The 20,825-nt window shown below is 42.5% G+C and overlaps 1 protein-coding gene across 3 annotated transcripts in view; it reads right to left on the bottom strand.

The window, feature by feature from the left end:
- LOC144682893 (protocadherin Fat 3-like) overlaps positions 1–20,825 on the bottom strand; it is a 689,075-nt gene that overhangs the window by 65,716 nt on the left and 602,534 nt on the right. For all 3 annotated transcript variants that reach the window (XM_078545758.1, XM_078545759.1, XM_078545760.1), the window contains 3 exons: positions 11,041–11,238; positions 8,189–8,987; positions 1,275–1,409 (listed from right to left, as the gene is read on the bottom strand). In XM_078545758.1, the coding sequence (XP_078401884.1) occupies positions 1,275–1,409; positions 8,189–8,987; positions 11,041–11,238 (1,132 nt within the window). The remainder of the gene's footprint in view (positions 1–1,274; positions 1,410–8,188; positions 8,988–11,040; positions 11,239–20,825) is intronic.

Here is a 20,825-nt window from a genome sequence, read left to right as displayed (position 1 = left end):
GTGTTTTCATCCATCATTCGTGCTTTATAGTTTACATTAGAAAATGCATCATTTGCCGTCAGAAAAACAGATAACCAGAAGAGTCATAATTAACAGTTATTCAAGATGCTAGCACTTGCAATTTATTCTCTCTTGAATTACATAATCTTCATTCAATTAGACTAAAAAATAGTTTGGGGTGGTTTGGCAGGCAGGGGGCATAAATTTCGGTTCCATGAAGGCAGGGCCATGCCTGTTACCTACTGACTTTCACTCAGATTTTACCCATGTTGGGAGAGCTGTCGGGCGGCCCGCTTGTCTGTGGGCCAGTTGAGGTCCTTCAGAGGCCAATCAATGACCACTTAAGGTCCTCTTCTGCTGCTGGGGTTTTACCTGCAGCAGTGGGTACCGGTGCCAGGTGTCCAGGCTGCCAGGGAAACCCTGTGTCTATTGGAGACCACCAAGGTAGCTCGACTGCCCTGAAGACCGCAGCTCTCCATCCACACCAGGGATTTTTAGCTGAGCCCCAGCAAAACCCTGGAACTTATCTTTAAGTCCATGTCCATGGCTCCTCTGCGTTGGGGACTGCCTGTTGTTTTAAAAATGTTTTAGTTTGACAGGCAATATGATCGGCGCAGGCTTGGAGGGCCGAAGGGCCTGTTCCTGTGCTGTACTTTTCTTTGTTCTTTGTCTCAGCAGTGGCCACCACTCCTGGTGATACTGCTGGAATTAGAAAGCTCCCAGCCATTTGATTTTACAGAAGCACTTGGAAGTGGGACTTCCTCCCCAGAAGTCCTGCCCTGAGCCAATCAATGGCTCAACGGCGGGGTGAGCTGGCCAAGTGGAGGTTGACTCACCTTCGAATTTTATGTTGGGGGAGGCACCCATTGCCTCCATGTGAAATTCCGGCAATAATTGTTAACGGTTAATGTTTATTCAATGCATTGTCTCCTCATCTTCCCCCCAGTTCAGTCTAATTTGAGCCATTTGTTAGTGGTAATCGGTCTTAGTAAGTTCAGTATCAAACAGGGCTAACTGTTGGTGTTCTCCATTTAGAAAACAAACTACAGTAAAATTCTTACTAACTAGCTTCATACTATCTCTTTACACCTGATTTGCACCGCTATACGGAAAAGGAAAAAATTATTTCAGTTAGATAAAGATGATACTTTAACTAATGCACCTTTGGGGTTTTACATTTGAAAGATTCACTGAACTGAAATACATGAGTGAACTGAAGGTATTTTTTCCGAGCTGGGACATATCAGGAGGTACCTTTATTCTGTCTTTCTCACCTGAACATTCTCCCAGATTTCCTGGTGGACACTGACAGATATATGGTCTGCGTCCTACACCACCTCTAACACAATGCATGTCACTTGGACAAGGTTTCTCTTGGCAAACATCAGAAACAACAGGGCAAAGATCATCTGTCATAGAAAAAGAAACAGTTTAGAGAAACAGTTTTATTTAACTATTCATGGGGCTATTATTAGATGTTTTAAACTGATACATCTGTAAATTAATTGCTTCACTGGTCAAGATATCCATCCTTTTGATCCCATCATATTTGACAGATTTTAATCAAAATTATCTTTTCCCTAGATCATTCACACATTATATAAGAGGTTTAAAAGGGGGCTGCTTTTTAATGCTAAAATGACATGTTGCAGAAGAATTCACTGCTGACATAAATGAAACTGTCTTTAAGGGCACCCTAACAGGCCACTGACATCATACAGTTTTAGCCCTGTTTCCCGTTTTTTGAAATATATCTTTTTTTTAATTGAAATATTTTGAAACAGTGTTGCAAGTTATAAATTATTCCTCACCTTTACATAAATTATAGAAAATGTTTGGAAATGCACTGATGGGTATGAGACTGAGCCACACTATTGATGAAGGTCCCAAGTCTGATTCTTGGTTTGTGCTGAGCTAGCTGAGTCACACCAGGACACTACAGCTGCACCTGGGGTACTGTAGACATGTCTTTGTGGCTAGATAGTTCCAGGAAAAATGTTGGGAGCAAAATCAAGAATTGTTCCTCGGCTTCATCGACCTGACTAAGGCGTTTGATTCTTTAAATCGTGAAGCTCTATGGATCATTCTCCAATGTTTTGGTTGCCTGTTGAAATTTGTCACCATCCTGAGACTTCTGCATGACAACACGACCGCCACTGTCCCGAGCAGAGGATCTAAAACTGACACCTTTCACATCCGGATGGGGGTCACACAAGGTTGTGTGATCGCCCCCACCTTGTTCACCATTTACTTGACTGTCATCATCTACCTTGCCCGAGATGAGCTACCACCTGGTGTCAGCATTCAGTCTTGTCTGGATGGGAAGCTCTTCAACCTTGGTCGCTTCTGGGCAAAAACAAAACTCACCACCATGGACATCCACAACCTTCGGTTTGCGGGTGACTGCTGATGGCTCACTCTGTACAGGATTTGCAAAGGACGCTTGAGCCTCTTCAACACCTTGTATAAGAGGCTTGGCCTGTCCTTAAACATCGCCAAGGCGAAGGTCCTTCATCAACCTTCCCCGGGTCAGTTGAGCACCCCCCGCACCAGCCACATAGATGGGGTGGCTCTGGAGTATGTGCCGCACTTCCTTTATCTTGGCAGCCACCTTGTCCAAGGGTCTACCAGCGATGAGGAAGTCCAACACAGAGTTAACTGTGCCAGCGCTGCCTTCTTCAAGTATGTCTTTGACAACAGGGATCTTTGGAAGTCAATGAAGGTTCCGTTATAAGGCCATTGTGTTGACCACCCTCCTGTACTGCAGCGAAACATGGACTGTCTAATGACGCCACATTAAGATCCTTGAGAGTTTCCATCAGTCGTGCTTGCGTCGAATCCTGGGGATCAAATGGGACGACCGCTGGACTAATGCGAGTGTCCTCCATGAAGCTGCGTCTACCAGCATTGAAGCCCTGCTCCTGCAGAACCAACTCTGATGGATGGGCCATTGCATCAGGATGCCCAAAAACTGCCTCCCTTGGCAGGTTCTCTTCCCACAGCTCGCTGTTGGTTAATGCTCAAAGGGCGGCCAAAGGAAAAGGTATAAGGATACGGTCAAAGTCAACCTAAAGCCCGGAGGCATTAAACCACTGAGTGGGAGGACAATGCTGCCAATTGCTTGGCATGGCACCACCTGGTCCATCAAGGCACAAGCCACTGCGAGGCTCAGTGACTCGACAGCGAGGCGGAACGGAGGCGGCAGAGGAAGGAGAAGGAAGCCAACCTGGGGCTGTGATTTCTACTCCCCTGTGCAACAACGTGCCCCCACTACGGAAGAAGATGTGAATCCAGAATTGGGCTCCTCAGTCATCTGAAGTTTCACCAAACCTGACGGAGGTCATCCCCGATTCCGAGGGACCGCCGCCGACAGCAACTGGAACCTATATGTCTGGGTTAGGTATGGGAAAAGGGAAGCTAAGTTTGCTGCTCCTGAAAATGGCTCAGTGGCCTATCCTGGAGACACAATTGTGTATCTTTTACACACACACTCAACACACATGCACACGGGGTTGTGACACTAGTAGATTGATCCTGCAGTGGTAAAATAGCTTTGACAATTGATGTTGAAAAGTTAAGGCATGGAGAATTGCCATTTGGCAAGGTACCAGGGGCTGCCAATGTTCATGGGCATGTATTTTAGCATAAATTTTACTGTTTGAAATGTCCAGAGGTCATGAAAAGCACTATATAAATGCAAATCTTTCCTCATCTTTTAACATTTTTAAAATAAAATTGGTCAGGGAAACATAGTCATGACACACATGGATCATACCTAAACAGCAAAGCATTAAAAATGGAGAAACAAACACTTAAGTAACACGTGCCTTTCATATACGCAAGTGCTGGTGATATTAGTCACATCAGCTTCAATCAGCAGTGCACGAGTACATTATACAGGTGACGGATGATCTGTTCATCCATGTCTTTGGTTTCATTGACATTGGGCTGAATTTTGTGGAACCCACTGGATTGGGCAAGATGGTGGCGGGCACAGAGAATTGACTGGCAGGCTGCACCTCAGACTCCCTGCAGCAGGAAATCTGTAAGCGATTAAGTCAGCGATGGGAAGGTAACAAAATGGGAAACGCACCAGTTAGTGGTGGGAAGCTCATTAATAAGCTTAATTGCCCACTCAGATATAATTTAAATGTGAATTTGACACTATTTAATCCTGCCTCCCAGATTTAATAAAACTCATACATCTCTCGTACCTTCAGTAACCCATCCAGAGAAAGTAGGCGACTTATATGTGCTTTCTTTGTCTCACTGTGAGAGTCCTTTGGACTTCCAGGAAACTGAGTCACAGGGCACTGGACTGATCGTCTTGGAGATGTTTTCTCTGTGTAGAAACTTGCTGAGCTGACACTCTGAGGGGTGGAGCCTCAGGCAGGAAATTCAGAACCCAGAAATACTGGATCCAAACTGTAAAGGGGCAGCGCACAACTGAGGTGCAGAGAGCCATCCCTTAAAATAGCATCACAGATGAGTCCCTAAGGGGAGAACACTTAAGATGCCTTCCTGCAAGGAATGGGAGAGGAAGTGGCAACATGGGAATCATCCACCCTGTCCTTCTTCATCCTCGAGCATTAGAGAGGATGCTCTGGCTGGACTGTGACATCTTAGACCTCAGTTGAACCCATTGATGCCATAGAATGATCTTGTGTGATGGTGGAGGAATCTTCTCCCTGGACTTTGGAATGTCTTTTTATGCTGGAGCAACAGAAAATCAGGTGCTGGAGATTTAAACTTCAGAACTTTAAAAAGCCTGCAAGATGATTTCCAGCTCCTAAAACAGGACTGGTTGCCCTTTGAATATGGCATCAGCTTCTGTACAGCAGCAAGCCTGCTTCACATGTACTCATGAGCTTGCCACCATGTAATCAAGTACAGGCGACTGCCACAGACCTGTATCAGATCCCCAACGACTTCCAGGCCTGTCAGCAGGACTAAATCCAGCCCACGGACTCAAGCAGACGAAAAGAGCAATCGACATTTTTTGAATGGCTGGATTTCGAGAGCACGATGTAATTATTTTGATCCAGATGGGAATAATTCATCTGAAAGTGCCATCAATTTCATCAACTGGAAAGGATTGCATCCACTGAACGTGCAGATTATGAATGATGCAAACCATTTCTTTGCCAAGTCAATACATGCTACCAGGAAGCAGCCGTAATTGCCTTATTCTCAGGTCATCCAGGATCCTGACATGTGCCAGATTGGTTAAAGAAGACCAGAGTACCCATTTCAGCCATGGTTGATGGTTCATCTGTCATCTGAGTCCAAAATGCATTGACTGCTCCATGATTAATAGTTGTGTCAACCATCAGTGATCTCAAATTTCATTTCTGTTGTCTGAAAAGCTTGGGATGCACAATTGTACAGGCTAGAAATGGTCTCAAGGATTATAGTAACTTGCTACAAGCTCCATAATTTGGCCATTAAAAGGGGTTGGGCATTCCATTCATAAAAGGTAAACAGGAAGATGGTGGAGACAACTCAATTTTGACATATGCTGGACATAGGGGTGGGAACGCAACAATTGACAATATCACCAGCAAACTTTTCCAGTATAAGTGTAACTTAGACTGAGAAGCAGAAGGCACAGCTGCTGCCAGGATCAGCTGGCACAGATGGAAGTGTGCAGTAACTGAGCTTTGACTAGTGAATTCTGAAGCTGGGAAACAGGTCATGCAATTTTTTTTGTCATTCCGCCTATACAGGTTTTTCCTTGTTTCTCCCTGCTTTTAAGCAGGCATAGAAGACCTCCACCTACCTCCTCCTCACAGCGCGGGTTTCTCAGGAGCATGTATGGAAATTGGCAGTGGCCTGTATACCACAATCAAATTTATTTTCAAATCTGTCCACCCAAGCCATTTTGTAAAGACTCTCAAGGGCAATTTATATGGAGAGGTCTGCTGAACTGTAACTGAAATAATTTTAGACTGATGTGAAAAGGTTTGATGTTAATTGCAGTACCACGCTAAAGATTTTTCAGTACAGATTTTCAACTAACCAGTAATGTCCTTGCTCCCTTCCCAAAAAAATCAGGTCCCTTTTTAAAAAAAATCATGACGTTCAATGTAGCCTAGATGAGCTAAGTGAATTAGTGCATTACACACCTAAGATACCAGATAGTGGTTCTGGCTGACAGCAAGGCAGGTGCACCAAACGTTATATACCAAAATACAGGGGCACTTGAGCAATGGGATGCTATTATGTCTTGTACTTATTAGTAATGCACTAATCATCTCTCAACCAATGGTTCAATGTCATTATCCAGTTGTTCTTTACAAATCTAATTTTTATTTTGTTTGGCAACAAAACTGTTTGCTACATTGCTTGTGCCAATACTTTTCAACAGGTTACAGATTTCCTTGATCTGGTATCACTCTTCAGCTATTGCTCCTCATAACCTGTAAACGGATGTATCAGAAGCATAAATAGGGAACTCCAAAACACTTTGCACTTCATCTTTTGGCCACTAAGATGCTACACTAGACAATAAATATACAGTGGTATGCAGTTTCTGCTCAAGAGCATTAGTTTTTATGGTGCGATTCGGGTAAAATCAGTGTACTGTCACAAAAACATTGCAGTATTTTTAGTACAGTTGTTGTTCAGCATAACACAAATTTCCATGACCTTCTGCACTAGTCTTAAAACATCTTGCTGAAAGTAGGTCCCATCCACAAACTGGCCATCTCCTATGGTGAATTAATAATCACTTGAAATGTCCACTAATTGTGCTCATTCAAAGGCCTTCAGGAAGGTTTTAAAAATTAAGCTGGTTCTTTGGGTGCAAGGACACTAAGAGATGTGTTTTAAACTTGTAAGTTTGATTTCTTTTTAATTTAACAAGAAATTGATTAAAGCACTTTGATTTAATGAGAAAATAGTTTTAGAAATGTCTTTAGAAGTGAATTTCAGTAACTTAAAATCAAGGTTATTCAGAGGTGGTGGTTTTTTTTTGATACACCGATTAAAAATTTGCTTAATTATTTTGGTGATGAAACTATGTTCAGCTGTTTCAATCAAACTTCACTAAGTCAACACATTTAAACATATAAATTTTCCCTTATAAAGCAGTTGAAGGAAAATGTTTTCAACCTTTGCCAACTACATTGGTTCTTGACATTTTTGTATCTCTTGCTGTATTCACAAGGCGTTCATCACCTTGGGCCAGGATTTCTCATTGGTCAGGCGGACTCAACGGGAGCAGGTGGGGGCGGTCGTGGAGCCGACTGCAATTGGCCCAGCACCGTGATTTCATGCGGGCGGGCCATTTAAGGCCCGCCCAGCGAGGATCTCGAATGGTAACGCTGAGCGCTACCTGCAAGGGTGGGGGGAGGAGGGAGAGTAGGGTTAGGTTGGACGGGCATAGTAAATTTGAAGTTAATTAGTTCATTAATGGCCTTAATAGGCCTTTCAATTATCGGTGGGCACGCAGCCGACTCCGGTGCACACCCGCTGAATGAAATATCGCGAGACAGCATGATGCGTCAGGACACACGCCCAACATCATTGCGTGTCATATTACGTTCTGGCGTGTCGGGTGCACGCCCGCATGCCAAATGTAAAATTCTGCCCATGGTGTAGAAGATCAGGATCACTTACATTCTGTTTGGAAAGGTCCCACGGTCCTAGGTGGCCTTTGCTTTATGTTTCTTATTGAACATTTTATAACATTAATTAAACTGTACAAAGCTTGGTAATGTGCAGGTTAGTTTGAGTGGAAACCTGTGCTGGAATCGATTATTGTACCCAAAGTGGAAATTCTACAGCATTACCTTTAAACTAAAGCCACAAGTGTACAATAACAGTAACTATCATAAGTGCAAAATTACTTTCCAATTTATCCATTGCCTTCTTTCTCAGCTTAGTTGAGCTCATCAAGTGAGAAAGCATGGCTGTAATTATTTTAATGCATCTTCAATAGCATTAAACTGTATTGCTTAAGGAGTATTATATCCATATGTATAAATGCTCTAACTATGAGACAAATGCCCATTTGCAAATCTGAAACTGCAAATGTACCGATATTATCAAAAAGTTTATAACAAAAATAGAAGCTACCACATAAATTTAGATATTTATCATAAGATCTTGTTTTTTTAAAAACACACTGATTTATTAGTTTTAAAAATGTTGCCTGGGAGAATGCCCTGGCGTCTGTATTACTCACCATTACAAGTGCATGTTGCACCCCTGGAATATCGGGGAGACACAAAGCTAATTCTTGCAGTGCTGTAGGTCATCATGGACTGTGTTTCTGGAGCAATCATCTGTTCACAATACTGTTCTTGGCATTCTTCACCAGAGCAACTCTTATCCATGATAGCGGAAACATGAAGGCCATTTTCTAGGTCCTTTTTTGCATTGCTAAGCTTCTGAATCAAATAAGCAGATTTGTAGAACCCATTTCTATACATTTGCACTGCCAACAAAACTTCAAGTTGATGTGTGCCTGCGACTGGCTGGATACTAATGACATGAAGGGAGTCTTGCTTCTGGGCAACAATAATGTTCCGAAGGCTCTGCCTAAATCCATGGAGATGAAGTCCAATAAAATCTTCAGGAGAGATGTTTTCAAATTGAACAGTTATTGCATTGTTTAGCATAGTCTGAGTCACCTGCTCTACATGAACTTCAACTTCAACAGGCACGGTGAAGCGCCCATCACTAACGGACACATTCAAAACATAATTGCCACTATCCAGGCCCCCAAGTGCAATAATCTTCCCATCTTGGCTATTTATAGTGAACAGACTTCTTTGGTCTGACCTAAAACTGTAGGTAAGGATGTCATACATATCTTGATCAGTAGCATGGATCTTCCCAATCACACCTCCCGGGAACTCATCCTCCATTGTGGAAATATAAATCTCAAGTGGAATAGCAGTTGGTTTATGAATGCTTTCTTCAATCACACGAACAAGAATATAGGTGAAAGAAGTCAGTGGCGGCTTACCAGTGTCCTGAGCCTGTCAAATTGTGAGCAAACAACAAATGTATTAAACTATTCATTCTTAATCTGAAAAATATCTTTAACAATAGGAGAAAATACAAAAATAAGAATGTAGCTTAGAAGAATTAGCATTTTTTGCAAAATTCTCATTCAGTTTTAAAGTCTTGGGGCTAGAAATTCATTCATACAGCGCTGCTTAAAAGCTGTGCAATGCATACAATGTAGATTCCCCAAAGGCAGACAATGTTAATTGTATACTATTTGTGTTCAATTCTTTGCAGGAAGTGGGCATTAACTGGGGATTCATTTGTGCTCCTATAAATAAGAACAGACTGAAATTGTGGTTGTTGGGTTAGGAGGTGCATAGTTGTAATGTGCATCTCTGTAAATAAAAACTTATAAAAGTATGTAAAGATTAGCTCCAGTTCTATCTTTTCTCACCAGGCTACCAGAATGAAACAGACAATGCTTCAGGATGCGACCTGCATGGCCCATGCAAGTTTCACCTTTGGTATCAATGAGGAAACCCACAAAGGTAGCGTCTGTGGTGCTGTCTGTCCCACAGGGAATCTACAAAGTTAGCTTAGCTTTGAAGTATTCATTTTAAAATTGGTTATTTTTCTTCCAATTTTAACTCTCTCTCATAAAGTCAACATAGTTATCAAGATATTGTGAAATAGTTCAGCTGAACTGGATGCAGGACCATTAGCAAATAGATCACCATAACATAGGAACATGAGTAGGTCATTCAGCCCTTTCAACCTGTTCCACTAAACAATTAGTTCATGTATCTTAACTCAGCATCTACAATGATGATTGTTTTTATGTAAAAGTGTGAATGCAATTTTGTTTTGCTGATTATTACTGCATTGAGTCTTAAGAATAGGAATAAAATGTTTACAATATGTACAACATCAAAAATCTTTACATATAAAAATATAGATTTACTCAAATGCCAATTCCTTTTATTTTAATATGTTTAGGACAACTAGATAGGTTAGTAGTTTGGTTGATTTGGTAGTTAACTGCTGTTAATAGAAACAAAGACAGTCAGAAAGTGACCATATCTCCATCAAAAATCATGTATCTCTGGGCTTTAGTAGCAGTAATTAAGCTTGTAGTGCAGTCTCCTGGCAGGGTAGGCAATTTCAATTAGCTCTTGCTAACAGGTAACCCATGGGGCTGAATTTTGCCATCGGCGAACAGGGGGCGAGGCCCGCTCGCCAACGTGCAAAATGATGCAGGATGACGTTGGGGGGAACCCCTGACGTCATCCCACCCCATATAAATTTTCAGGAATGCAGGGGCGTAGCAAATTCAGCTGTCCACCCGCTGACCTGTCAATGGCCAATTGAGGCCATTGACAGGATCAGTAAAACAATTAAAGGACCTGCCCGTCCAACCTTAAGCCCGGGCGGGGAATAGAGAAAACATGAAACCTCATCCATGGGTGGGATGAGGTTTCATGTAGGGATTTAAAAAGTTTAATAAAGTTTTAGTGAAATTTATGAACATGCCCCATCTCGTGTGACATTGTCACATGAGGGGGACATGTTAAGGATTTTCTTTTTCTATTTTTAATGTTTTCACAACTGTCAGCGATCTCCCTGAGGTAGCACTTTGCCTCAGGGAGATGTGCGTTCTTTTCGTGCGCATGTGCGAAAGAGCGCACTCTCACATTTGGGGAATCCCCCCCCGCCCGCACAGGAAGCGCATAGCGCTTCCCGCCAGGCGTCACGCTGGGCAGGCCTTAATTGGCCCACCCACTTAAAATGGCGGCAGGGCCCGCTTCTCCAGCGGGGATCGGCTCCCTGCCTGCCGGAGATTGGGTCGGGCCCACCCACCCGGAAGGCAGAAAATTCGGCCCATGGAGTTTCAGTCAAAAGATTCAGTTGAAAAAATGCTGTGTTATGAAGCAAAACAGGGAAAGCAAATTTCTGTCAAAGGTGTTGTGCTTGAATTACGGAAATCAATACATTGCCAGTACACCACCTCTTCCTTTACATCAAAGATACCTGGGATCCAAAACAAATCCAGAGTAAAAACACAAGACTGGTACAATCTCTTACCTGCACATGCAGAAGGTATTCTGTTGCATCCTTCTGTTTAAATACAATTGCAGATCTCAGAACTCCTTGTTGATCCAAAACAAACTCCTTCCCATCATTTCCAGCAAGAATAGTGAATGTGAATGGAGGTCCATTGTGGGAAGAGTCCTTGTCAGTCACTGAAAGTTGCAGGATTTTGGTACCAACAGATTTATTTTCCTTTAAACACATGAAAGGTGAATATATTTCAATCCCGTAATGATTACATCAACATAGGATACAGCGACTCAGCTTTCATTTTTATGGCTTAAGATAGATCATCTTAACTATGGAAAAGAATAGAACCTTGCACTAATCTAAAAAAGTAGCATTTTTCTAAATTTTGAGTTGCCAGGCCTATAAATGTACATAGGTGAAAGAAAGTATTGATTTCAGTACTGTAACAATTGTCCCATTCATCAGTTTAGCAAGGACAGTGACATTCTTAGTAGTCCACACATTATGAATCAACAAAACGGTGAAGTGCAAATCTGGAGTATGAATGTACATTTTAGAACTTGCGATGCTTAAGTCTATTTTCAGGCTGACAATATGATAAAATGGACCGTTTGATTGATGTGAAGGAGGAAATGTGCTCTTTTACACAACTCTAGCAAGTTCTCTTGCAGATTTCTATCTTCCTTCCTTACCAAGCAAAATATACTTTACCTGATACCAAGTGCAAAACAATATCTGAAGATGACTTGTGATCTAAGGAATGTGTTTGTGATATGTACTAGAATGCCATAAAGCAATAATGTTAATAACAGAAAATTCTGGAAATACTCGGCAGGTCAGGCAGCATCTGTGGACAGAAACAGGATTAACGTTTCAACTCAATGACCTTTCATCAGAACTTGGAGAAGTTAGAGATCTAGTAGGTTTTAAGCAAGGTGTGGGGTGGGACAAGGACAAAGGAAGCTTTGTGGATAGGGTGGGAGACAAGAAAAATTGACTGGCAGAACAGTTATTCTTCCAGGGCCAAAGGGAATTATGATGGGGCAAGAAAAGAAGCAAAGAAACAAAAGATGCACCTAGCGCAGGTGTGCTGCTGTCTGAAAGCAAAAAGAACAGAAAAACTGAAGCATGCAAATCAAAGAAACAAAATGAGGGGGACAGAGTTTACAGTCTGAAAATGTTGAACTCAGCATTGAGTCTGGAAGGCTGTGAAGTGCCTATTTGAAAGATAAGGTGCGGTTCCTCAAGCTTTATTTCTGCATGTTTTAGTTTTTCTCTTATTCAAAAAAAAAACTTTCCAATTTGGAAATAACACATCTTCATTGTAAATCACCCCACGAGGAGCAATCAGTCCATTAATGCTGCAGGGTTAGTGCTGTTGGACATACTTGAATATCTAGTTTAGAGTATCTTGAAACCTTCAGAATCCACTTATCACAACAGCAGCTTCAACACCCATGGTGTTCTGATCTGATCATCATAACATGTACTGGGACTGAACCTCTCTGCTTCACTGCAATCACCCATTACTTTCGGCTGGGACTGCAAAAGAGCTGATTAAATTGCCTTAGGGCCGCAGCTAGCAGTGAACATTACTCAGCTGTTAATCTGCAAAACCACAATGACCTAGAACCTGGCCAGTAGCTGCTGACTGATGTATAAATTGGGGCAGAGAAAGGAACAATACCAGTGAAGAGTGCTATTGGCAACAAGCCTGCTGTGCTATCCCACCATCTGACTAACAGAAACAACTTGCATTTATATACTGCCTTTGGTGTAACAGTCATCCAAGACACTTTAAAAGGGTGTTACCAAATGAATTTTGACACCAAGCCACACAAAAATATTTTAAACAGGTGGCCAAAAAGCTTAATCAAAGAGGTAGGTTTTAAGGGGAAACTTAAAAGAGAAGAGAAACAAAGATTTAGTGAGGGAATTCCAGAGTTTAGAGCCTGGACAGCTGAAGGCACGACCATCAATGGTGGAGTGATGAAAATTGAAAATGTCCAACAGATCAGATTTGTACATAAGGATGAGAATTTTTAAAATTGAGGCTTTGCCAGACTGGTAGCTTAAATAAGTCAGGGTGCAAAGGGGTAATGGGTGAACAGGATTTGGTGTGTGTCTGGATATGGGTAACAGAGATTTGGATGAACTCAAGTTTATAGAGGGTGGAAGGTCAGGTCGGCCAGGATTTCATTGGAATAATCGAGTCTGGCAGGCAGAATTGTGGATGTAATTGATGAAAAAAAAGCGTCCGAGGATGACCTTCATTAAAATGCGACCCAGGAGGATTAGCACATCAATCAGTCATCTGTAAGCTAAGACCTAATAACTACCCCATGACAAAACTGAAAAGTAGAGGGGCATTTATTGCAGAAAAGTTGAAGAAGAGCAAACTCCCAAATGATTCTGACATCAGATCCACAGTCAAAACAAAAATATCATAACGTTGTTTATAGTGCAGAGACTAGGAAAAAGTGAAGTTATTAAAATATTCTCTGTACCGATTACATCAAATTACAAGGTTTTTCACCAATGCTGGAAAATTAAGTGGATCATTACTTTCACACACAACTAGAACAGTTTCAATCTGAGCATGGTCCCTGCAAATAACAGAGAAAAAAACAATGCCATTACCTTGGTCTAGCTAATTGCAGCCGCTGAACTACGAGCATGTGACAAAACACCCAAGAAAAAAATGGCTGTGCCAAAAGCATAGTTGTCAATGTACCCAATAAAAAGATGGGTATGATAGCTAAGATCTTCACCAGGTAATTAGTGCTGCTCGAGTGCCTGAGATTTTGGAAATCAGCTATGGTCACAATGGTCCACAAAGCAGACATGGTCCCTATTGACAACGGCAGTCACTGGTCTATCAGCCTGCTGAACTGCCTAAGAAAGTTGCTAGAGTTACCACATATCTCCTCCAACATCAGCTCAGAAGCATTAACTTTCTCTCCTAAACCTTGAAGGCCTGAGATGAGGAAGAAGCACCATTGAAAATATGCTGCATCAGTCAGAAAAGAGTATCCGAGCCCTTAATAAGAAAAACAACCTGTTGGCAATGTTCCTGCATATGGAAAAGACTTTTAACAAGCATTCACACAATGGACTGCAGTAAGCCATTTCCCAGCATGACCACGTCAATGAGCTGATTTGATGAATATCAAATTTCTTATTAGAGTATTTGGTACCACACTGTGCATAATAATGATCGCCATGTTTTATCCAATGGTAGCAATTTCCCTGGATCCATTCCTATAGGCTGCCTCTATTCCTTATTTATGATATTTCAGCATTGGAACAAAAGTTTGGAGCATGCTCAGAATTTGATGCTATGACCAGTGGAGTGGCAATTGAGTCAGACCTTGAAATCCAAATGCTCCTATCTTGCCCGACCTTCCAACTCAGGCCTTGCGAGATGTGTGTAGCGCAGTGAGTTTGTGTGGCCTACAGTCGAGGGCAGCTCAGTTGAAGATAAGTAAGCCCCTTGGTACCCCTTTTTTATGGCACCAGCTGCCATAAACCAGGTAAGTTTAAAAGTGCAGCCACTTTTGCAAGCCAGGGAGAAGGTAAGTGTATAAGGTAAGTGGGTAGGATTTGAGGGGGCTCAAGTCAGTTGTGGGGGTGGTGAGGGGAGTTTGGTTAGTTCTCAATGGGGGGGTGGTTGGGAGTCAGGACAGGCCTGGATTGGGGCGGGGGCACACGGTGGGAGGAGGGGTTGAGTTGGGTCAGCGGGGTGGGGTGGGTGAAGAGAGAGTCGGGGGCTGGTGGTCGGGGGGGTCCTGTAGGGGGTCAGGGGGGTGTTGGGGGGAGGGGTTGGGTGGGGTCAGGCTGGGGAGTGGGGGTGGGTAGTGGTTGGGTCAGGCTGGCGGTGGGGGGGAAGAGAAAGTTGGGGGCTGGTTGTGGGGGTCCTGTAAGGGGTCAGGAGGGTGTGGGGTGGGGGGAGAATCGGTTGGTGTTAGTGCGGGGAATCTCATGGAGGGAGTCAGGGCTAGTGGGGGGGGAAGTCTGGTGGGTGCGTTAGAGGAGGTCAGTACAATAGTTACCCAGAAGCAGCAAGTGGTTTCAACTCTTTTAACTGCGTCTGGGTAAGTATTGCTGTATGACAGTTGGAATCATCTGAAGTTTGTGATTTGAATCACATTTTAGGATGGTTCCCAGTGCAGGGCAATTGCGCCCAAAGGAAGTCTGAACTTCCTGGGCAATTGTCACGCAATCCTTACCTGGGAACGTCCGGGTGGGAGGCTCCCCAGTGCATCTTTGGGGTGCCCACTAGATACAAAGTCCCGGAGTTCGGAAGTTACAGCCCTTTATTTCTACAGTATTAGGGTTGAACTCAGAAATGGAATCAGAAAATCTCAAAAAATGCCTGGAAGAATGAGTATGCTAAGAACAATTTCTACTAAACCTCCAAACATTGCAGTGTCTGCTGTTCTCTAGAAGAAACAAACAAAAGTAGAGGGTATGAAGATTGGACTATTATTAAAACCCAACAAGATCTGCAGTGAGCAAAAGATTCTGTGCGTAACTTTCCAATGGAGTATGTTCATTGACAACGTCAGTCTAGGCCAATTGTGGACTTTCTATGGAAAGAAGCAGTCAACCACAGAACTTTCCTCAGGCTGTACAAAGTCTGTATCTGTCTAACTTTGAGAAACAGCCATCCAGCTTACTGGACAGTGAGTCTACCACAGGTTAAAGGTCTACAAACAATCTAGATATGGTACCACATGCTGGACAAGTTAAGAAGGAAAAATTAGATACATCAATGTGTGGCTAGAAAGATGATGTAGAAAGGAGGGTTTCAACTTCACACAACATTGGGACACGTTTTGAGGTTTGGCATGCTTAGCAGATAAGGTGTTCTTATCTGATTTAGACATATAAATTTTCATTTAGAGAAGGCAAATAAGACAGGATGCAGGATGTCCCATTACCATTCCCTTTGGCTCTGCACCACCAGCTCTTTTACCATTTAATCTCTCCTGTCTCGCACCCGATCACAGGCTTTCCCTTTTGCTCTTTTTCCACACTCCCCCCTTTCATTTGCTTAAAACTGTTACATTTCTAACTTTGCCCAGTTCTGATGAAAGGTCTTCAACCTGAAACATTAACCTTGTTTCTCTCTCCACAGATGCTGCCTGACCTGAGCATATCTAGAAATTTTCTATTTTTATATGTTCAACGATGGTATAGGTTAAGTTAATATAATGGGATACAGATTACTTTGCAGAGCTAAGAATAAATGAAAAAGGGGCTGCAGTTTTCTGCATGAAAGCTTTATCAACAGGGGTATAATAAAACATTTAGACAGATAATAGAATGGTGAGAGAAGTGGAGGGGGGTTTCTGAGGAACTGATGAATCTTATTGGTTACATAAACTCTGTGGGTGTGATATATAAATAGATTTTAACAAGGCTTTTGATACCATGCAGCACAAGTAGTTAATCCATGTGGTACAAAAGCATGAAAAAGAAGATAGATTTCTGAGGTAGATTGAAAATAGGTTAAGCCAGTGGGGGTGAATTAAGCTTTGCTAATGTGCTAAGCAATCACGAGTGGAGCTCCATCGTTAACAGTGCTGGGGCCACAGCTCTTTATAGTGAATGGAAATTATTTGGAACCAGGAACAGAAATGAAGCTTTGTACTTTTCAGATGACACAAGATTTTGGCAGATAGGGATTAAAATAAGAGTGAAGAGGCAAAGATTCAGAGGGTTGATGAAAAGAAAATGACACTTAGACAGGAATATAACTGGGAGCAAGCGGAGAGTATAAAATTGAGTGGGATGGCGAGGGTGCCATATTTTACCAGCAATAAGGTAGTTGCTAGGTGGCCTGCCTGCTCCTGGGCCAATTGAGACCCTTAAATATCCAATTAAGGGCCTCTTCCCACTGCCACAGGAATTTTTGCAGCGGTGGGAGGGATCCCATGCCATGTGGCGAGGCTCACTGCGTCTTAAAGCTGGCTTGAAGAGGGGGAGCAGGGAAGAGGGGTTGGGGACTCCTTCCACTTCGGCACCCTGTGCCTACAGTGGACCCCACCCTTCCAATGGAAAGGGCTGCCCCACTTACCTTGAACTCTGGCCTGCCTGAGTGGCCCTAGTGAGGCCGCCCCATTTACCCTGAACTCTGACCTCCAGCAATGTTCCTGCTTGGGGACTGGCTGCAGTCCCAGAATTTTGCCAGCACTCCTGATGGCACAGCTAGGACTGGACGGCTGCTGGCCATCTGACTGGGTGGCAGTTCTTGGAGGCAGGGCATCCTCCTTCATGGGAGCAGAAACCATGACCTCAGGCAAACTAATTGCCCAAAGATTATAAAATCCAGTAATAAAAACAAAAATAGCTGGAAAAGCTCAGCAGGTCTGACAGCATCTGTGGAGAGGAAGACAGAGTTAACGTTTCTTGTCCGTATGACTTTTCATCAGATGAAGAGTCATACGGACTCGAAACGTTAACTCTGACTTTCTCTCCACACATGCTGTCAGACCTGCTGAGCTTTTCCAGCTATTTTTGTTTTTATTTCAGGTTTCCAACATCCTCAGTATTTTGCTTTTATATTATAAAATCCAGTCATGGTTTCTAGGGCCAGCAGAAGAGGGCTCACGCAGCCTGTCCAGGTGACAGATGTGGCCACCACCGCAACATTACATTCATCCCTAAATGTGCACAGATGCAAGGTAATTTATCTCCAGAAGGGAAAGAAACAGTAAAGCTACAAAATTTGGCTCCTTAGCACTTTTGTGGGTCATATGGATGCTTTATGCTTTCAAAATGGTGTCCGCAGCATATGCGTACACTTCAGGTGTGAGCTGTGCTGGATGCCATTTTCCTGAGCGCATTAGCGTGTGTAGGCAGTGTCCGTTAAAAGTATTCAGGGTGAACAGGTTGGGGCGTCAATCAGAGTATAACAGTCATTCGATATGAGCACTGCCAGTTTGGGGCTCAATGCTTCAGCTAATGCCAATGGCTGAACAAGCAGGAAGAAGCACTCCACCTAACACCACTATTGAAAGGGGTCATCTACTGCTTACAGGTTAGTTGCTGATTGATTTCTATTGGCCTTTGCTGAGACTGTAAAGCGTTTGGTGTTTACTAGAGCTCTTTAAAGATGCTAAAGTGTACAGAAGATTGTGTGGCATGCGCTGAAGGACATTATCCTGACTTCAAGGATTCTGCACAAACCACTTCCTCAAAGATATGGGTGCAATTCCACTTTGGACCATTGAATGATTGTCATGAAGCTAATGTATAATATTTTGGAAAATATTTTTCTTTTAAAATAGACGTTAGTCTATGGGTATGTCTTAATTGGATTGAAGCCAGCTTGTCTGGGTGCTTTGATATGTACTAGTGTTGATATGTAAGAGAGATAGTGTGCATTTGCATTTTTTTGAATAGAGCATTCAAGAAGTGGGGTGAAAATTTGATACCTTTCTAGCAGCTACCAAGCAATATGTTAATATTACTAATAAAATTGGTGCAATGAATGGGGTTTCATTGTTAAAAGATAAAGTTCAAAGAGACTGGGGAGACAATGAGTATTTGAATTCAATCCGTGGCCGTAGGTATAACTTCAGTAATTTTCGGGTGTACAGGGCAAAGGCAATGTGAGATCAAAAGGGAGCTGCAAGCCTCCAACTGGCTCCACAGTGAAAATAACCTTGTTTTGAATTCATAAGGTGAAAATGCTTTGCCTGGTATTTGGTTAAGTCGATGGGTTTTGTTGCCTTAATGGAGATTAGTTTGGGAATTTGTTAAAAGTTATGATAGTAGTCATTTGTAGCCATGTGTACATATATTTTAACCTGTGTAAATTAATAAAATGTTTAATTTAGTTTAATGTAAAACCTCGAGAACTGGTGGTCTGATTCCTGAGTTTAGAGTTGCATTTCAAACATAACACTTAAATTATTGGTTATGACAGTTGTTTATAGTTTCCCTCTGGGGTTTTTAAATAACTCCGCTTTACCAACTGCATCGGTCATAACAATGATATGGAAAATGAGCAGAGGCAACACAGAGCAGGATAAGCTGCTGGCAGGAGGAGGAGAGGAAGATCTCTCAGCGGGAGACAATATCCACCCAGTGTATTTAGTGAGCAATTCTGTTACCTGAAGCTCAGCAAGGAACAATGGCTAGAATTTTATACTGCTAGTTGAAGTCCCGCTGGTCAAGATCGATAGTTTTTGGATACTGAGGAAATCTAAGGATATGGGGATAGTTTGGGAAGGTGTAGCAGAGGTAGATCAGCCATGATCTTACTGAAGGGCGAAGCAGGCTCAAAGGACCGATTAACCTATTCCTGCTCCTATTTCTTATATTCTTATGTTTCAAAATTGACATGGTTTAATAGCTGATAGTGTGTGCAAGCTGTGAGATGGGTGTGAGGCTTGCAGCAACGCTAAGTGTGTGAGGGTGAGGTGAAGCTATTAGATATGAGTCATGATTGACAGAGATTGTTGCAAGGCAAATGATGAAGGTATGATGCATTGAGCAGTGTTTGAGGCTAGTGGTGCAAGTGGTGGAATATGGCATTTGTAGATACATTCAATGACCTTGGCTAACTTGTGCAAGGTCATTGAATTGCATCCAGGTAATTAGGGCTTGACTCTTGCCATTGACCTCCATAATTATCGGGTCCCAAAGTGTTTGCAAAATTTGTCCGGAGGGGCTCCCGGTTTCTTGTTGATAGATTGCAGCTTTCCTCCTCTCCACCTCCTCCGTCAAGGCAGCTAGAGCTGTATCAGAGAAACTTGGAGCACACTTTCACACTGGTTGCACTATAATCCACTCTTCTTCTTGCTCAGGCTCTCTTCCAGAATCAGTTCCAGCCAGAATATACATCCCCTTTAAGAGGCTGGCTTTAAGTAGGGCAGGCTAGCTTTAAGTGGTGCAAACCTTGCACAAACTTGGACCGCCCTGTTGAAACGCGCAGTCACTCAACAGTGTATTTAGCTCTGGCTGCACACAGTAATCATGTGAATTAACAGGCAGAAAAAGTTGGTTTGCTGCTTGCATCAGAAGAAACAGGTGCGGGTTAATCACTTGTCCCGAGTTTTACATCCATTTTAGGGAGCTATTGAATTTAGCCCCTAAAAATCTAAACTAAATTGCTATACACTACAGGACATAAACATTACAGAAAAGAAATCTATAAGTATCAGTTGATAGATTCTTAAAACTAATAGTGCAATGCACAGAATAGTAAGGAAACCTAACTGGATCATGGCATGTCCCAGAAGGTGAGTCTGTACAAGGCATTGATGCATGCATACTTGGAGTCCTGTGTACATTTTTGGTTGCTGTACTACCGCAAGCATATCCAGGCATTGGCAGCAATGCAGAAAAGAGTATCAAATTGAAACTTAGCTCATAGCATCTGAGCCCAAGCGGTAAGTCTGGGATTTTATTCCAAAGGGTGGAAGGTCTCATAGGCAATATGATTCAAGATCATTAAGAGAATACTAAAACTGAACACCAATGGAATTTTTGAGATGGCCACAAAGATAAAGTCTGCAGCCAGTTTAAGTTTAATTATTTATTGCAGGGTAGGATGAATATGTGAAGCAAATGTTCAGTGAGACAGTGGAGGCAGAAAGGGTGAACAATTTAAGGGAGAACTTGCTACATATTTCAGACAGTGAGCAATTGAAAGATATTAGTTTTTGGGATCAGACAGATGAAATGAAAATAATTTCCTGGCCCTGTACTTCCTCATTTGTTATATATATGTTTTCAGTAGTAAGAACATCAGTAGGTAAGCCCACCAGAGAACTGGACACCCAAGAAACATGCTT

The sequence above is a fragment of the Cetorhinus maximus genome, chromosome 7, assembly GCF_964194155.1.
Source record: "Cetorhinus maximus chromosome 7, sCetMax3.hap1.1, whole genome shotgun sequence".
Classification (NCBI taxonomy): Eukaryota; Metazoa; Chordata; class Chondrichthyes; order Lamniformes; family Cetorhinidae; genus Cetorhinus; species Cetorhinus maximus.
The sequence above is the reverse complement of the archived record's forward strand: the minus strand, read 5'-3'. Positions and strand labels throughout refer to the sequence as shown.